At 33.6% G+C, this 19,104-nt stretch overlaps 1 protein-coding gene across 2 annotated transcripts in view; it reads right to left on the reverse strand.

Annotated features, from left to right (window-relative positions):
• Positions 1-270: 270 nt before the first annotated feature.
• LOC145278124 (dolichyldiphosphatase 1-like) overlaps positions 271-19,104 on the reverse strand; it is a 48,199-nt gene continuing 29,365 nt past the window's right edge. Inside the window, exons 4-8 of one of the 2 annotated variants that reach the window (XM_080130407.1) lie at positions 17,104-17,197; positions 15,576-15,668; positions 10,580-10,708; positions 8,055-8,144; positions 271-904 (exon numbers count right to left, since the gene is read on the reverse strand). In XM_080130407.1, the coding sequence (XP_079986533.1) occupies positions 865-904; positions 8,055-8,144; positions 10,580-10,708; positions 15,576-15,668; positions 17,104-17,197 (446 nt within the window). In that variant the 3' untranslated portion in view covers positions 271-864. The remainder of the gene's footprint in view (positions 905-8,054; positions 8,145-10,579; positions 10,709-15,575; positions 15,669-17,103; positions 17,198-19,104) is intronic. The other variant, XM_080130413.1, reaches the window with a different exon arrangement.

Consider the following 19,104-nt stretch of genomic DNA (forward strand, 5'->3'; position numbering starts at 1 on the left):
ACACATTAGTCATCCATCCAAACAAAGATTTTACTCGTTATAAACCATCCTTGGTGTATCATTACTATTTCCTGTTAATTTCAGTGTTATGTTATCAGGTAAATATTTTCAGACATGCATACATCTGTTTTATTTATATAGATATGTCAGACAGAATTAGAAGTTTTGTTGGTATTTGTGTTGATTTTTTTCAGTGTTCAAACAAGGTCTAGTCTGGGTTAATTTAGAAAAAGTTTTAGATCCATGCCAATAAAAAAAGACAAGACCAAATTAAAAACAATTAACTTATTTTATCACAAAAGATGAAATAAAATCAATAATGAAAATACATCACTGGAAGAGAAGAGGAAAAAATGTCTTATGAAAGAAGAAAAAAAAAATTTAATCCATTAACAGTAAATATTTTGTGTGAATGAATTTGCTGAGGTTGGTTTGTGTTGACCTTTCTGGGGTGGGGGGGATTTTGAGCATCTATACGGGCAACACGAGAAATGGTCAAAAGTAGAATTAGTAATAGCAGCAGCGGCGGCGGCATAGTTTAAGAACTGAATGATAGTCTTATTTTTCCCGTAATTCAAGAATGATGTTTGATTAGAAAAACAAAAAACATTCTTTGTATTAATTTTTTTTTCCTCCCTCCTCCTTGCTTTTTCTTCTTTTTCTCTTCCTTACATTGTGTTGTTGTCAGTCAGCCTGTCCGTTGCCGTTTGTGATCACACGTCTCAGTTGGCCGGCCTTAAACAGAGCCAAAAAAACTCTTGTGCGCTTGACAACATTCCCCGAACCCCATCCCGCAATGTATGCAGCACCCAAGTCACTCGTCCAGAAAACATCAGTCTGCAATGTTTAGAAGGTGACAAGTCCTTATTGAGATTTGCGTCCGGTCACCTTTCGTTGACGATTTCTACAAAAGAAAAAAAAAAAAAAAAAAGTGAAATTATTTTGGTAGTTCTTCATTTAATATGAAACATCTCGTATCATGATGTAACTGCTTTTTACAATTTTCATCGCAATACCCAAACTATAACAATTATTACTTTATATCTATTTGTTACACAAACCAAGTTGCTTGTGCAGAATAGTTCTCTGGAAATTTCTGAAGTGGACATTTGAACATTCTACAAGCTTATTTTTTCCTTGAGTATCCAATTTTTTTATTTTTTTTTTTATTTTCATGAAGGGGTGGGGTTTGTTGCCGCATTGACTTGGAGTTCCATTGCTTTTTTTTTTTTCTTGGAGGGTAGAGGGCTCCAAAAAATGACAGCCAAATAAATTGGAATTGAGCATGTGTATAAATTATTGGAAGGCAAAGATGTCAGAAATGTTTATCTGACAAACAATACAAATCATGAATCTGAAAGGGTCAGATTCTCCAAATATTTCTCTCCAGAATTTATTGTTCTAATTTGTTGGCGAAGTTCTAGAATCGCCATTAAATTCAAAGATGATTATGTTGCATTTGTCGTGAAAACCAATATGGTAGCAATTAGAATATCCTTATTTGGATCAATAAGAATAAAACTTTAAGAGGAAATGAATGATGGCATTAAAATTGACGCTAACCTCCACTTGTTGGATATTGTAGTAATATAACGTTGTACAAGGAACTCAGTACGTTGCAAGAACATTTGACAAGTAATAACTCAACTCTTTTTTTTGTAACAACATTTATTTCTTCATTCTCCCGCCACACGTGACTTCTCGTTACAGCTATGACGTCACTATAGTCTTTCTTTTCCCTTATCATTGACATCATTTTGCATGCATTTGCATATGTGTACTCTATTACAGTAAGAGAAACAAAAAGCAAAAAATGAAATGGCATTAGTTTTAAGAATAAAAATTGTTTTTTGTTTTTTTGTCATATAGTAGCGAATGTTTGGGTATATTCGACATGTGCAATTCACATACATAACATAAGTTTATTCTTAATATAATTTTCTAAAAGTAATATCTCCATTAACTTTCTACTAATTTATAAATCAAAGATGTTTTTCAAGTTAAATAAATAAACAGTTTCCCTGACCAGCAAGAACAACACGCATCACTTCTAGATCTGTTTCTGACTACAGTTCCCGCTGACAGCGCACTCGGGAACGCTGATCATGTAGTGATAATAGTCGAAATTGCCCTAAACTCTAGACCCAAAACTGAAGAGCCAGTGCTCAAAACGAGATATTATAAGAAAGCTGACTGGGAAGCCATCAGAGATGCCCCATAGGGAAATATTTTTTCTCTTCCTGCTGAACAGTGTGCAAATGAGACCACTGAATGGTTCAAACCGGCAATTGAAGCACATGTTCCCATGCGGAAATTTTATAGCAAGCCCCACTCTCTCCAATGGTTTACTTTTACTTGTGCAACTGCCATTGCTCAAAGGCAGCATGCATACCGCAGATTTAACCGACATAAGTCCAGTTCAAACAGACAGAAGTATATAGAAGCTAGAAGTAATGTTAAAGAAATAGCGACAGAGAGAATTTACTGAAACCCCTATAAAATGCACCAAAGCACAAAAATTAGGAACTCGTGACTTCTGGAAAATCTACAGTGTAGTAAATAATGGGCAATCAACAATTCCCCCACTAACCAACAATCACGAGGTTGTTTGCTCAGCAACTGAGAAGGTTAATATGCTTGCCAGTTGGTTTGCCTAAAACTCCACACTGGACCCTTCCAACCACCCCCTACCTAACTTTCCTTTGCGGACATACATCACGCTAGACGATCTAAAAATCACCCCTGCTCAGGTGTATGCTATCATAAAAAACTTGAAACTTCAAAAGCATGTGGACCTGATCTCGTCCCAGCTGTGCTATTAAAAAAGTGCTCAACCGAAGTAGATCCAGTTCTCTCCAAACTCTACAACAAATGCCTTAATGAATCTTGCTTTCCAGCCTGGTACCAGTATTCAAGAATTCTGGCGAAAGAACTAACCCATCAAATTATCGCCCCATTAACCTCCTCCCACTTTTCGCCAAAATATTTGAGACCATAATTAACCATGCTCTACTCCATCACCTTACAGATGCTAAACTTCTGACTGACAAACAATATGGATTTAGACAAGCCTGTTCCACAGCAGACATCCTCACTGCCATCTCTGAACATATATACCATTTACTGGACAAAGCGGGGAGGGCAGAGCGATAGCCCTAGATATATCTAAGGCTTTTGACAGAGTATGGCATGAGGGTCTCCTCAGGAAAATTAGATCATACGGTATCACTGGTAGAATACTTAACATAATTAAATCCTTCTTAGATAAGAGAAAAATCCAGGTTGTCCTCGACGGTCGTACATCTAAACAATATGATATAAATGTGGGAGTGCCTCAGAGGTCTATCCTTGAACCTCTATTGTTCCTAATATTCATAAATGACCTCCCTGACAAAATTGTCTGTGAGATGGGTATATATGCTGATGACACCACACTCTAACAGGCATGACAGGAAAACAAATGAACACATATCTAAAGATATGGCAAAAACACTAGAGGATGACCTCCAATCTGTAGGAATGGGGACAAAAATGGATGGTCACATTCAATGCTGCCAAGACTAAACTGGTTTCCTTCAATAATTACAAGAAACCTTCTCTGCCACCAATAGCAATGGCCAAAGACTCTTTATCTGAGAGTACATCTTTCAAACTGCTTGGCCTAACGTTCACACGAAACATGAGTTGGAACAATTACATTGAAAGCATTGCAAGGGCCGCTGCGAAGAAGGTAGGCTCTCTCTACCGTGCTAGAAAACTACTAACACCCGAAAGTATCCTGTACCTCTATAAGGCCACCATTCGCCCATGTATGGAGTATTGCTGTCACATTTGGGCTGGTGCATCTGCTACTAGTCTCTCGCTCCTAGACAAGGTTCAAAAAAGAGTCGCCAATCTGATAGGCCCTGAACTGGCATCTAAGCTTCAGCCTCTGTCCCATCGACGAAATGTTGCATCCCTCTGCCTGTTCTACAAGTATTTTAATGGTGAATGCTCTGGCGAACTGCAGACATTTGTGCCCTCACGACGTAGACAAACCCGACAGGCAGCTAAATCCCACCCTCACACAGTAGAGATCCCTAGATGTAAAAGATCTTTCTACTCCAGTAATTTCTTCCCCAGAACCGCTAGACTCTGGAATTCCATTCGAGGTCCCTGCTTCCCCAACAGTACTGACATGCAGAAGTTCAAGTGTAACGTGAACCGACATCTTGCTGTCCAAATCCCAACATAGTACCCCAGTAGTTGTTGCCCCTGATAGTAGCCCCCTACACCAAAGTGGCAATGTGCCTTGTTTGGGGTGAAAATGTAATAAAAAATAAATAAATAAAAAAGTCAATTGAAACTCAAAAGATGAAATTTGTAAAAACACTATTTTCTCTGCTGTCATTGAAGCTCCACATAAGCTGCATCTAGAGATTATATACAAGTTATTATAGAGTTGCATTTTTAATGTTAAGTTCTATTATGATGTTCAGATTCTACTCAATATCATTAACTTAGATACATACTGATAGAGACAACTATTGTTTGTTGGAAAAAATTTTTTACTAAGTTAAATTTGCAACTATTTATTTTGATACTTTTACATTATTTTACCTTGTAAAACTATGAAACAAATTTGTCAATTTCTTACAGGAAAAATATGAAAAAACATTTTATTTTAAAAATAGATATATATAAAAAAATTATAACCTCCTAAAATTTGTTGCACAAATGCTCATTCCTTTTCAATAATTCTTATCCAATGTTTACAACAGGCTGCTTATTAGATTTGCACTTTTAATGGCTGGTAAGTTGTTTGCAGCAACTTTAACCATCTCCAAAAGGACACACTTGCTGTTAAAATTGCTTTCCATTAGAATAAATATATCTAATGAGGATGCTCAACAGGATTCAAGTCACAGCTATTTGGAGGTCAGTCCATAAGAGAATCTTATGAAAATCTTTCAACCGGGATTTAGTAAACTTTGATGCATGACTTGGTGTGTTGTCTTGCATATCATTCAAACACGGTAGTATTTGAATATATGGTTAAGTAGCAGTTTTAGTCACTTAGAACTGCTTTAAAGCTTCACTGCTCCCTCATTTTTCGACCAAATTTCAAACAATTACAGTTTATAGATCACCTCAGCTATATTGTGAAAAAAAAAAAAAATTCAATTCGCGTTCAGTAAAACAAAAGTTAAGATGAATTTACTAGTGTACAAAATCGTAAAAAAAACTTAAGGTGAGCAACTTTTTTCCTGACTGGTTTCCATAGCAACCACGTCGCTTCAGCTACTAGTGTTACTACTAATTCATCACTCTTGCAAAAAGAGAAATAACAAGTGAAACAGAGAGAATGAAAGCAGACAAGTGCCGTACATTGTTTTACACATGTGTATGTTACGTTTATGGGGGCAAAAAAATAAGACTGAATTTAAACAAAGAACAAGTGAATTTACTGAAAGTCTGCAAAAATCATGGATTACAATAGAAAAATGTGAGCATGAAAAGCAATATGGTTAAGCTTAAACATAGAAAACAAGATATTTTAGTAAAATATATAATAAATTTGTAACTTAAAATATTGCAGCATTAAGAATTGATTATCTAGAAGTGTAAGCCATTTTGAGTTTCAGAACAGTTTCAGATGGTTCGCTGTTACACACAAGTCCTAGGAGGTGACTTGTTTGTAGTAGACAGTTCCACAGAACAAAATATTCTTACTGTGTCGAAACACGGGAAAAGAACATGTGAAATTGCTCCAGAAAAGTTTTAATATTTATGAAGCAATTCTGGTTTCTGATTGGTTGGTAGCAGAACGTGAATTAATTTGATTTGTCAGTTCTTAGCAGCATCGTTTATAAATAGAATCGTCCGACTGTGTGGGATCATACCCCATTAATCCCAAAATATTGCAACAGATTATATAATGTTTAATTGAATTAAAAAAAAATATATATTAATGCTGCATGATCTGAAAGTCACCATTTTAGTTATGTTTCTGTCGTAGTTGCGTTTTGGGATTTTGTGTATATTTTTGGTTGGGTATTTTGTTCAGTCCTCTGAGTTATGTTTTTGTTTAGGTAGATTTTGTTTTCAGTATTAATTTAGTTTTTTAATTCTTCTGGTAAATTGATCATTTCATTTAAGAATTTGATGTCTTCTATTTTCATGTTGGTTAAGTTTGTTGCTCTTGTAGTGATTTTCCTTTAGTTATTTCTGCATAATTGGTGTTTTGTATTGTTTTCGTGGCTTCTAAGAAGGTAATGTTTTTGGTGTATTTTATTTTGAGGATTTCTTTTTTCTGTTTTATCATAAGGCAATTTTTGGAATTGCTCGGTGATTTTCACTGCTATTAGTGCATTTGGATTCATTTTTGCATTCTTTGTATGAATCTTTCTCCACATCTTATGCATGTTAGGGGCATATACACTAGTCATGATAATATTCATATCGTGACATCCATTTTGATGTTTTTGGAGGTATCAAAGATTAAGATGTATGTAATGATGAATATAATTTTTTTTTTTTGTGTTTTGAGATTGTCTTTGATTTCTTCTATAGTGTACAATGATAGTTCAGAGTTTATAATTATGTCTTTGCTTGAGTTTAATGTTTTATGTGGATGAGTTCTGATTGCTGTATTATCTAATTGTTTCCATTTTAATTCTTTCAATTAGGATTGTGCTATTGTTTATTTTTTTATTGTTTTTGTTTGATACTTTTGGAGAAAATTTTTTTCTATTTTGAAAGGTGATATTTTTGTAACGGGGTTTTCATCATTTGATTGCATCACTATGTATGTTGGGAAATTTCTGTTTTCATATTTCATTTTGATTTCTGAGTCTGAACTGGAAAGATCTGAGACTTCAGAATGATTTTTTTTTTATGAGGCTTATTGTTGTACATAATTTTGTTATTTTTTTTCCTCTCTCCTGCTCCCCTCCCACTTCAAAGCCGTATATGGAAGGTGTTATGAGGGGAGACCCATTGACCCCAACACAACAAGAATTTCTAGAAAAAAAAAAAAAAAAAAAAAAAATGTGTTTCACACCCATTTTCGGTCCAGTGTCCATTAAGTAAATGGACTCTTAAGCCACCGCTTACTAAATCAGTTTATTGTATAATGTGGGGAGCGTAAGCGTATTTTCTTGTTATGTCTACCCGATTTAGTTCTAGACATGACCAACCAATTGATTGGATCAGGCCTGTCCAACCGCCCGTCTATGCCCAAGTTAGGGTCAAAGTGGTGTGTTGCAGTTCATGTTCTTATAGTACCCTAAAGATGATCTGCTCAGTCACCAGGATCCTATTCTTAAGCATTACAGGTTGCCACCCACAATCAACAGGTGGCCCCCATTCGGGGACTTTTACTCTCTACAGGGAGGCAGTTGGTGTATTCTAAAGGCCCACCAACAGGGTCTGTAATTTTATTAGTGTGAAATTATGTATTTATTAAGAGAAAGGAAGAGATGTGTCAGTCTTTTCATAATTAATTTACCCCACACCCTTATAAGTAAGATTATCTGGTTCTTAAGTGTCCCTATATTGGAGGTCGCTGGCTGTAAAATATTCTGCAGTCTCCCAACAATTTATATTGACTCTTCTTCTTCTCCTCACAATTCTCATTATCAAAATCCAATACACATTTGACAAAACTCACTTCTCCCAAAAATAATGCCCTTCTCTGATCAACTTTTTTTATTGAAACCGTCTGCCTTTCATATGCATAGTAGATGTCTTGAAGTCTCGTTACCTCATAAGATCCCCAGTTGATAAGTAAAGACAGCAGCCATTTTTTTTCTTTATTCTTCTTGCCTGATGCAAACACTGCATAAAATCAGGTTCATGCTAATTTTTAATCACACTTTATTTAAAAAAAAAAAAAAAAAAAAAAAAAAAAGAAAAGTTATTCACATTTTCCATAAAGAAAAAAAAAATTAATTTTGTATTATCTGGAAGGGTTTTTAATAGATTTCCATTTTCTGTAATTGTAAAAATTCATTATTTTACTTGCAGAAATTGGATTTATTACAAGGTATTGAAATTGTCCTAAATAAACTCACCTGGCTTCACTCCGAGAGGATTTATATTCAAACCACATGACATGAGGAATGAGAGTGGAATCTCTCACCATTAGAAATTCTCCTATAAAACTGGAAAAGAATGAATATTATTTTTCTTTGTTTTCTGACAAATTTAGAGAAACATCATAAAATACATAAATCGATGTGACAAGGAGAAAATATAAGGTGTAGGAATTAATCATATAAAACTAACAAAGTTACTTAACATTCTCTAAGAAAATGATAAAAATTTAAAAAAAGCATTTAACATAATAGTAAGCCGATTGTTTGAACTAGTTTCAGTGCTTTTGAAACTACCACCAGTAAGAATGAACAACAACCAAAAAAAAAAAAAAAAAAAAAGAAAAAAAAAAATCTCTTCGACATGCCAATTTAGTCCTTGGTTTAGATCCAGTATTTTTTTTTTATCATAGCTAGGCTATGTCACATTGACTCCGATGCTGTAAAGTTTATAAGTGTATCTTATGTAGTTTCTGACTTTAACAAAACACTCAGTTTTAAGTAATAGATGACCTTAACTATAATCATTTTGTTCATAACTTGGATTATATTTATTAAGACTTTTTCTTTTAAAGTTCAATTGTATTATGGTTCGTTTTCACATGCTTAAATTAAAAATTCAAAAGAGGGGAATGCACCTGTATTAACTATGAATGTTTTACATTAAATAACAAAATTTTGCTGGAATTTGTCAAAATAAATTTACATCTATTTCGTTCTTAATTTTAGTAAAACAAAATTGAACTTTATATTATTTCATTTTGAACATCGCCGAGAGTAAATTACAAATTTCCAGGGATGAGAATTTTCATTTTTTTTTTTTGTTTAAGCAAAATTCGCTTCTTTTTCTAAATCCAGAAATTTGAGTTCTCTGCATCATGAATGAAATCATCCACTTTCATTTTTTTTTTTTTGATAAGAAAAAGACAATTTTTTTCTCTCTGTTTATACTGAAAATCAGAATTTGCCATGAAATCTGAGACTTCAAGTGTTGCATGACAAGGGTTGTAGAGAACTTTTGTTTCATAAAAGAATAGTCCCCCCCCTCCCCCTGACCATGTCTTTCTTTTAATTTTGACTTGGTTGAAACCGGTTAGAGTTGCTTTTTGTGTTGTCCTGCCCACACATATGGAGTGGGATTCATGAAGTTGGAAAATATCAATTTTGTCTTCTTTTTTTTTTTTTTTTACATAAAAAATGAATTAACAGAAATATTAGATGAACAGATTCTTATTTACAATTTGACTTAAAAATAAAGACAAATCTTTATAATGTATATACTCGTCATGGAAAGATGTCATACTCCAATAATTAAAAAGAAAATTATGACGAGAGAGCCATGTTGTTTTAGAATGTATTAAAATGCAAGGAAAACAACTTCATTCAACTAGCGAAATTATGTTTGTATTCAAAATAAATAATCGCTAAAAATTGTAAATTTTGATTTTCTTAGCTTTAAAAAAAGTACTTCATCAATTTATGTGATTTTTGGAATACAACATTTTCATTCATGATTGGTACATACATCATAAATATTTCTCTAATAATGTTGTGAATTGACAAATTTCTGGATTTAATTTTATTCCTTAAACAAAATGAAACAATGGAATATCTTAAAAGTTAAAGGTCAGGAGGGAGATGCAACACATTAGCATCAATGTAAACAAACTGTTTTAATGGGAAATTATAAAGTTACTGACCAGCTAAATATAAAAATAAATATAAAAATAAATAAAAATAAAAGTCATTAATGCGTTTGTAATTATTGCCTTTCATCTTAATGTTAGAGATGGGACAATTCCAATATTATTCCAGATGCTGATTCAGTACGAAATTCCAATTCTTTATAATTCTCTAAATATTTAATTACAGAGTTGTTATTTTTTCATGATTACCATAAAAAACATTAAATATGCAAGTATTTTCTCAAATGTAAAAATACATTTGTGGAGGATCGATTTTAGTTTTACTGGTAGTTTAAAATCAATAAATATTTATTATTTCATCATTACTATAAGTAGTAGTGGGTTTTGCTTTAAACAAAATCATTTAAAAAGCTAATAAAAAGAATCATTTTTTGGCATCAGAAAATAGGCACATATTTTTCAGATTCCGATACACCTAAAAGTTCCAATTTTTCTGATTTCCGATTCCGATTGATTGTCCCAACACTACTTCATGTATATTTCAAATGAGTGAGAGTAAAAAAAAAAAAAAAAAATTGTCATCATTTCCCAATAATTTTTACAAACATTTGAATGACATCATTTTTGTTGTTTAACTAAACTAGCTGCATGAAGCATTTAATTAGAAATTAGTTTACTAGCAATAGCTTTCAAGATAATAAGTACACTCAAAAAGATTTTTTCACTTTAAAAAAAAAAAAAAGACAAAGTTTGTACTGATTATTTTTTCAAGAAGTTTTATGAATTACAAATGTCTTTAATAATGAAGCAAACAGGATTGGGGGAGGGGGATGAAAATTAAGATTAAAAATGACTTACCTTGATGCAATTACTGGGAAGAATGGAGTCAATACTAGATGTACCATACAGAACCAGGCAGCTCCCAACACCATGCCAAGAAAACTGCCAAAAAGCACTTGACTTACAAAATGATATCCTAAATAAACTCTGAAAAGAAGGCAACAAGATTAAACATTTCGCAAGAATATCACAAATGGGGGAAAACAATAAAAATTACTTAAAATGAATAAAGTTTTACAAAAATATTTGTAAATATTTTTAAATAGCTTTACATCTTTTTCAAATTAATCTAAGAATTATGTTTACATGCTTTTCACAAATACAAAAATATTGTTTTATAAAACAAGTTTTAAATAGATTGACTAGCTTTATTTCTCAGAGTTAATTTCTAATGACTATCAAGTCAGTTTCAATAAAGTTAATCCTTTTTGATTGTTGTTGAATATTCATTTAGTGTTTCAGAAATGTTTTGAAAGAGAAAAAATTCTTTTGCATCTTTAATTTGAAATGGTTTTAATTATGCTGTGAAAGAATCTATTTTATTTTTAATTTTTCATTCAGATTTTTAAAATCAAATTATATTTCCTAACAATCACGGTCACATACATTAGACCACTGTGCAGAAGTTTTGACTAATGAAGTAGATTTACTATTGAAAAAAAAACAAAAAAAAAACACAAATCACTGGTTGTGTCTTTCTTCTCAACACTGGCAAATTTCCATTCCTTACATTGTGATAGCCTCCTACTTCTCTATATACATATAAGGCAATGATTTGAACAAACTACATCTTTCTTTAATTTTTAAAATTTTCCATGAAAAATTTTAAAAATTATTCTCAGAATAATTTCTTTATCTTTTATTTGTCAATTTGTTTTTTTTAATTATCTTACATACTGTCACAGTAATAAATCAATCTATTTTAATAGCTACTAAGTTGGTATAACATTAATGTAAATTAGTGTCATAAATTGAAAGTTTCACATGCTTAGTATAAGTCAATGGGCTAAAATTGTACAAAAATAAAATCAGCAGCAGCAGCTATACCTGACAGGCTGTCGTGCAAAACAATAAAACCCATTTTTTCTCTTATCAATCTTCCTTCATGCATTGTAGGTTATTTTCAAGGAGAAAAGTTAATAGATACTCTCCATTTCGGTTTGTTCCATCATGGAAAGAGAACTTATGCTTGTTGTCTTCCCGTCCTATATGTGCATTCATGTCACCTCCGATAACCAATGAATTATGTTTGGGGATTGAGCGCACTATTGTTGAGAGTTCATTGTAGAAATTCAGGATCTCTTGCTTGTCACTGACGTTGGTAGGGCTGTAGCAACAAATAACAGTAGTAGCAGGATTACCACTGAAGGTAGCAAGAATTATCCTTTGTGTTATCTTCTCAGCACTATTCAATGATTTCAATGCTTGAGGGCTAAGCAGAAGTCCTACTCCCCCAATGGTACTATTTGTTGAATTTTTCCATGCTGACGCTGATACTAATGTCCTGCTGTTACCAATTTCATGGTATTTTATGTCCATGTCATTGTGGAAGAGACGGTGCTCTTGAATACACACAATATCGATATTGTGTTCTTTGGATGAAGCAACAAATTCTGATATTTGAGATGTGGGTTGAAGTGTCCGTACATTAAAGATAGATATTTTTATGGTATGTCTACATTTTGCTAGCCTAGGTTTTGGTGCTGTAGTAAACTTGTCGATAGCTGTGGTCCGTGCCGGCACACCAAGTAGCGACCCTTGGTTACCCATGTGGTGGTCTATGCGGTATGGAATTCTGGTTTGATTTAGAGTGATATTGAATCTTTCGATAGCTCGGATAATATCACCTGTGTGAGCTACGTCTACATGAATACCCATTTTCAGAAAAGACCTGGTAAGCTCTGGACCCATCAATCCCCAAATGGAGATAAGGCACAACTGGACTATCTTTTTATGAATAAGAAGTGGATCAATAGCTGTCATAACTGAAGCTTATAGCAGTTTCTATGGTGTGTCTACTGAACATAGGATTGTAACCTCTAAGTTGAAGTTAAGCCTACGAGCGAACAAAACTAAAAAAAATCATCTAGACAGCCCTACAACTGGTCAACATTGTCACACGACAATCAGATCAAACAGAGATTCATCTTCGAACTGCGAAACAGATTTGATGCTTTACAAGCACAAGAGCAGGAACCAACTGCTAATACCACCTATAAAAACTTTGTTAGATCGCACTAAGAAGCAGCAAAGAAGTGTATACCTCTGATGCCCAAGGTAAAGCGAAAAGTACTGTGGAAAAATGACAAAATATTAAAACGAGAAAAGTTAAAAAACATAATCAAAAAGCAACATAAATACCCCACTCGACAGAATACAAAATTAAGGAAGCAGGCGCTTCAAGAGCTTAGCATGATGTACTTATCAGAACAAAAGAAGTATGTTCAAGAACAAATAGATCGAATCCAGAATGCAGCAGATAACAAACAATCATATCTGGCTTAGCAAGTAGTAAATGAGATATCTGGGCGCAAACGACCTGCCAAAGCTAGGTTAAAGGCAAACACTCCGGAAAATGCATGTTCAAAATGGAAAGCACATTTTGAAAAGCTACTCGGAAACAAACCAGAAGTAACAGACCAACCAATTCAGCCGATTGTTTTACAGGAACTCGATATTGAGAAGGGTGATTTTACAATGGAGGAACTTCTAAATGTACAAAAGAGGATGAAGAATCCTAAAGCTGCAGGCTTAGATAACATACCTCCTGAAGTATGGAAGACAGGTGGTTTCAATGACATACTTCTTAATTCATGCAATTCTGTATATAATCAAAAAATTATTAATATATGGAGGGAAGGATGCATACTTCCCTTCCCCAAGAAGGGTGACCTAAGCATACCAAGTAACTACAGAGGAATAACACTCACTCCAATTGCAGCAAAAATCTATAATGCCATGCTTCTCAACCGTATCCAACCAAAGATCGAAGAAGTGCTCAGGAAGAACCAAAATGGATTTAGAAAGAATCGCTCTACTACTAGTCAAATACTTACTGTTAGGAGACTGATTGAAGGAGTCAAAACAAAAAACGTTGAGGCAGTCATGATCTTTGTGGATTTCTCCAAAGCATTCGACTCCATACATAGAGGAAAAATGGCCAGCATATTAAAAGCATATGGCATTCCAAATGAAGTAATTAAAGCTATCATGATGCTATATGAGCACACTCGAGCAATGGTTAGGTCGCCAGATGGGGACACTGAATTTTTCGACATCCGCACTGGGGTTCTATAAGGAGATACTCTTGCCCCTTTTCTTTTCATTGTCTGTCTTGACTTTGTACTTCGCATCTCTGTTGATATACACAACATGCCAGGCTTCACCCTAAATGAATTCAGAAACAGACGTCATCAATCAGCACACATAACCGATGCAGATTACGCAGACGATATTGCTTTGTTCGCGAACAACACTGCTGATGCGCAAACACTGTTACGTAAGCTAGAAAAGTCTGCAAACGACATTGGTCTCCACATAAATGCGGATAAGACAAAGTTTATGACTTTCAATGTGAAAGGAGAGATCAGGGCTTTGGTTGGATCAACACTGAAAGAAGTCGCCGAGTTTACGTATCTGGGCAGCAACATAGAGAGAGATATCGGAATTTGTATCTCAAAAGCATGGACCGCATTGGATGGGCTACATTCAGTATGGACTTCAGGACTGGCTGACAAACTGAAAAGGCAGTTCTTCAGGGTAGTGGTAGAGTCTGTCCTTGTTTACGGTGCTACAACCTGGACACTCACCAAAAGATTGGAAAGAAAACTAGACGGCACATACACCCGTATGTTAAGAACAATATTAAATATATCTTGGCAAAATCATCCGACGAAGCAGCAACTTTATGGCAACCTACCTGCCATATCTAATACCATTAGAGAAAGATGCCTACGATTTGCCAGTCATTGTCTGAGGAGCAAGCATGAATTGGTGAGTGATGTATTGCTATGGACTCCACAACACGGATGCGCAAGCAGAGGACAACCTAGATTCACGTACATCCAACAAATAGCACACGATGTCAACTGTGAACCTGAAGATCTGAGGCAACTGATGGAAGACAGGAAACTCTGGAGAGGAAGAGTCACATTGGTCCGGGCAAGGAGCCCGTCATGATGATGATGATGATGATGATGATGAATCTTCCTTCTTATTCTACTTCTGCTATGCTACTGCTGCTACTTTTAAATAAACATACCCACTTAACATTATACTAAACCTGACAAGTTATCTCATCTACTTTAATGAATGACATTATCTGGAACATATATCATCCAGTGTGCATGAGAACAAGATCCAATATATATATAGAGAGAGAGAGATAAATACAATCTTATTTGCACTCAAAACTTTTTTTTCTTCTTTGTCTTATTTTTAGTAACATGGCTTTGGATCTGCCTCAGATCTACAGTTACTTTGTCATTCAAATGCACAAGAATTTTTCCTAATAAATTCAGACAAACTAAAGCTAAGACCGCATCAAAGTTAAACAGGTTTTGTTTATTATCAGACTCATTGTACCATCGTTAATGTGCGATAAATATGTGATCAACATCAGAATTTAAAAAGTTATTCAACACAAACATCCACTTCCACTTTCTCGAGAGGAGGGAGTTTTCAATTTTGACAATAGTCTAGAAGCATTCTTATATCACTAAAATGTATCGGCCAAAAATTGTATTTAATAGAATTATTAGATGCTAAGTTTATTGTGAAAAACACCATCACATATCGGCTACTAAAACAACCATTGTAGTATTTGTACACAATGGGAGAGAGTAAAAAAAATAATTAAGTTCATACTACTTTCATAAATGTAATTGCTAAAGCTGCATTTTATTCAAATTTATTTAAAAAGAAAAAGTAAGCCAAGATAAAGCAGTATTTTATAGAATACACAGTTTAGAAATGTTTACCAATGGTAAAGTAAAAAAAAAGCACTGATACTCACCTACTAATACATACTAAAATGGAGACTATAAATGTTAAAATACTAACAATGACCTTCCATGAGTCATCAACCCAATTATAGTTTCTGTAAAGCCTGGAAAAAAAATGTTTACTATTTAGAACTGTATATTATCCACAAGTGATATTTGACATCTATATTGCTAATGAAGATTTGGTCTGTCTGAAGGCAAAACTATACTATTACTTCTATTAAGAATGGAAATTTAACCAAAATTACTATTTTTTGATGCTCAATTCAGGGTATAGGTATCATACCAATTCCCCAGATATTATCTCCTCCTTATTTTGCAGGTAGGGTAGTAACTGTTTTGTTGTCAATAAACCATTCTCCCAGGTATCAGCTCTTTGGTAAGGGAGTAGTGCAGTATGTATTCATACACCAGGAAAAATATGCTCCATTCTGACTGCATATTTTTATTGGTTTTAATAATGACCGTTTTGCAAAAGCTAGCAAAAATAAAATACTATTCCTCATTTATAGCAGATATTTTAGAATATCTTCGAAATACAAAAATGAATGTATAAGTTTTTTTTTCTTTCTTTTTTTAAATTTTAAATTTTCTTTCAATCAAAAAACAAACTTTACTAAAAAGATTTTATGTCCCTACAAACAATTCAGAAAATGATAGCATTTAGCAAGATTAAAAATAGGCCTTTTAGAATTATAGATGGCCAAAATAACCTATAATAATCCACCATTTCTCTTGAATATTGACCCAATCCAAGAATACTAGATCTAAGAATAAAAAAAACAAGCAGCAACAATGGGGGTAAATTTCTAGAATATAAAATATAGATTTAAATGATTCATGCTAAGAGTTGGCTGAAAAAAAAGTAAGAAAAAAAAAAAAGATAGCAAGTGTCAATAAAAAGCCATCAAAAGAATAACTGAAGAGATTGAATGATTAAAAGTAAATGTATATGTTATCGTCACTATTGATTTAGGATTATTAGACTGGGGTAGTATTCAGGATTGGTTGGTTTTTGTTTTACGACATATCAACTCTTTTCAGGTTATTTAATGCCGAATTCAGTGATTTTGAAGAAAAGTTTTTTAATAGAATATATTTGTTTTTTTTTTCAAGTCAGTTTCTATTTAACCCATAGTTGGGACCCTAACAGGTACTACCACTCCGGGTCAGAGTGGACCTGGGAGCAATGGCAATTAAAGGGTGGCTCCACACTCCCCAAAACCCGCAAGCTGGGGCCTCACCATCGGATATAGTTTAAGGTCAGTATTCAGGAGAGTTAGAGAAACACAAACCTTTTTATAAATGTTTGTAGGGTAGTCTTTAACAGACTGTTTTCTTAAAAAGATCAAGTCTTTTATAAACACAGAAATGCTAATTGAAAACAAGTCATGTAGAGGTTTTGCAAACTTCAAAGACACTTGTAAAATTTCTAAAATAATAAGCAAAAGTTTTTTAAGAGAAACTTGAACCACAACAATCACAAAAAGTCACAACTCCTTGCAAAACAAATAGAATTTTGAACAGTTATTAACTTACCTAAATAACAAGAAGAGAACGAGATATGTGTTGAAAAACCACATGTATTGCGAGTGACTTGAAGGCATTCCATAAGCACCATGTCCAGTTTGAGCTGAAAATATAAAATAAAAATATTTAAATTCAGTTAAGAAACAATACACACGTAAAATAATGCTTTTTATCGAATAGTTCAGCTAGTCTAATATAAGTTATGGTGATTATTTAAAATTACATTTAATGAAAAAAATAAATAAATACAGAAAAGTTTTTATGATGTACATACCTGTTACAGAATGAAAACGTCATATTCCAAAAATCACATAAATTAAGTCTTTTTTTTTTGTTAAGAAAATCAAATTTTACGATTTTTAGCAATTAATTTTTGGCAGCTATTGTTTAAATAAAAGGAGAGAATTTGGTACTTATGTTACCATGCTAAAATAATAACATTATTTAGAACGCCATTCTTAACATGGGGATGGAAGTTTTGTAACTACTCTGTACTTTCATCTAACAATTTAATAAAAAAAGATGTTGTAAAACTTGAAAATATGATTTAAATAAATAGCATGGTAACATAAGTGCATAAGCACAGACAATTCAATCTGAACTTTTGAGATCAAAATCAGCCTTGTAATGAATATAATTTAGTTTAAAAATCGCCAAAAAATGTGAAAAATGATTTTCTATGTATGAAAAAAAAAACGAAAAAAAAAACAAAAAAAACTACTTGATCAATTTACATGATTTTTGTTCAGGGAATTCCTGCCATTACTAAACAGTAGAAAGTTACAACTGTTGACCAAGGGAAGAGCCTATCATGCATCTGTACACAGTGTGTTGATGCGTGAAAGCGAAACGGTCAGTAGAGAGAAGTGATTTGAGAACATGATGGATGTGCGAGTCTTAAAGGCAGATAGGGTTCTGATGATTACAGAGGAAGATTAATTTTGGTTAGTATAAAGAGATATGGGCAGAACAGGCGATTTTGATGGTATGGCCACGTTGAAAGATTGGATGAAAGTTTTGAGTTGGCAGATGTAGAACAGTTGAAATAGCAAGTTCAGTTCACTACAAAAAAAACAAAGAAAATCTGGGAGGAAGTGATTAAAATGAACTTGAGAGAAATAGAGATAAATAAAGATCTGGCCAGAGATGAGTTAGTTTGGAAGTCAATTTCTTCTGTCCATTGTATGCTAGCCTATAAAACAGACAAACTGAATATGATGATATGAACAACGTCATGGCATCGAAACATGTTGAGATGGAGAGTAACAGTTTAACATGGATAGAAGAAAGTAATTCAATGTTGATATATGAGAAAGAGCGTGTTATATCAGTAAAAAGGGAGACAGAACATCAAATATTTGTATGTTTGACAAATAACCTATGCAAGGCATGTTTAACATGATAAAATTAAAACCCATTTTCGTTAAGTGTGGCATTTTCACATGTGACACCACGTAGTCCCACTGAAAGCTGCTGACCCAAGACGTTGTGTACCGTGGATTTCTCCTTCATTTTCATCGTTCTCATTCTGGTCGTGTCGTTGTCATCATCTTTTTCACACTGGTGGCTGTCAATGGGGACACATGGGTCCACAAGTAGAAAAATAAAACAAAACACAGGAAAAACAGAGACGCTGATGCTTCACATATATGTCAATTAGGGATGTGTTTTTACATGCTAAGGTTCACATCTATGTCCTGTCGAAGCTGGGTTTGTATATTGCCGTCAGTTCATTTCCTCATTCCCTGAAACTTTCCCTACCTGGCCCAAGCCACAATCTGCCTCCAACTGTATTCAAAGCCCAACTGTTCAAGTGTCCAACTCAATTCTTAACTCTGTCAAAAAAAAAAAAAAGAAAAAAAAAGTCCGACTCACACTGCTGTCAGTCAATCAGAAGTTGATCTTTCTCATCTGTAAATCGTTTCTATCATTAAAAACTCATTGGCTGTCGCACCTCATGGCACTCCCTAGCATCATAAAACTAAATATCTCTTTCTCTTGCTTTGTCCT

The sequence above is a fragment of the Euprymna scolopes genome, chromosome 1 (assembly GCF_053919585.1).
Source record: "Euprymna scolopes isolate OS-2025 chromosome 1, ASM5391958v1, whole genome shotgun sequence".
NCBI lineage: Eukaryota > Metazoa > Mollusca > Cephalopoda > Sepiida > Sepiolidae > Euprymna > Euprymna scolopes.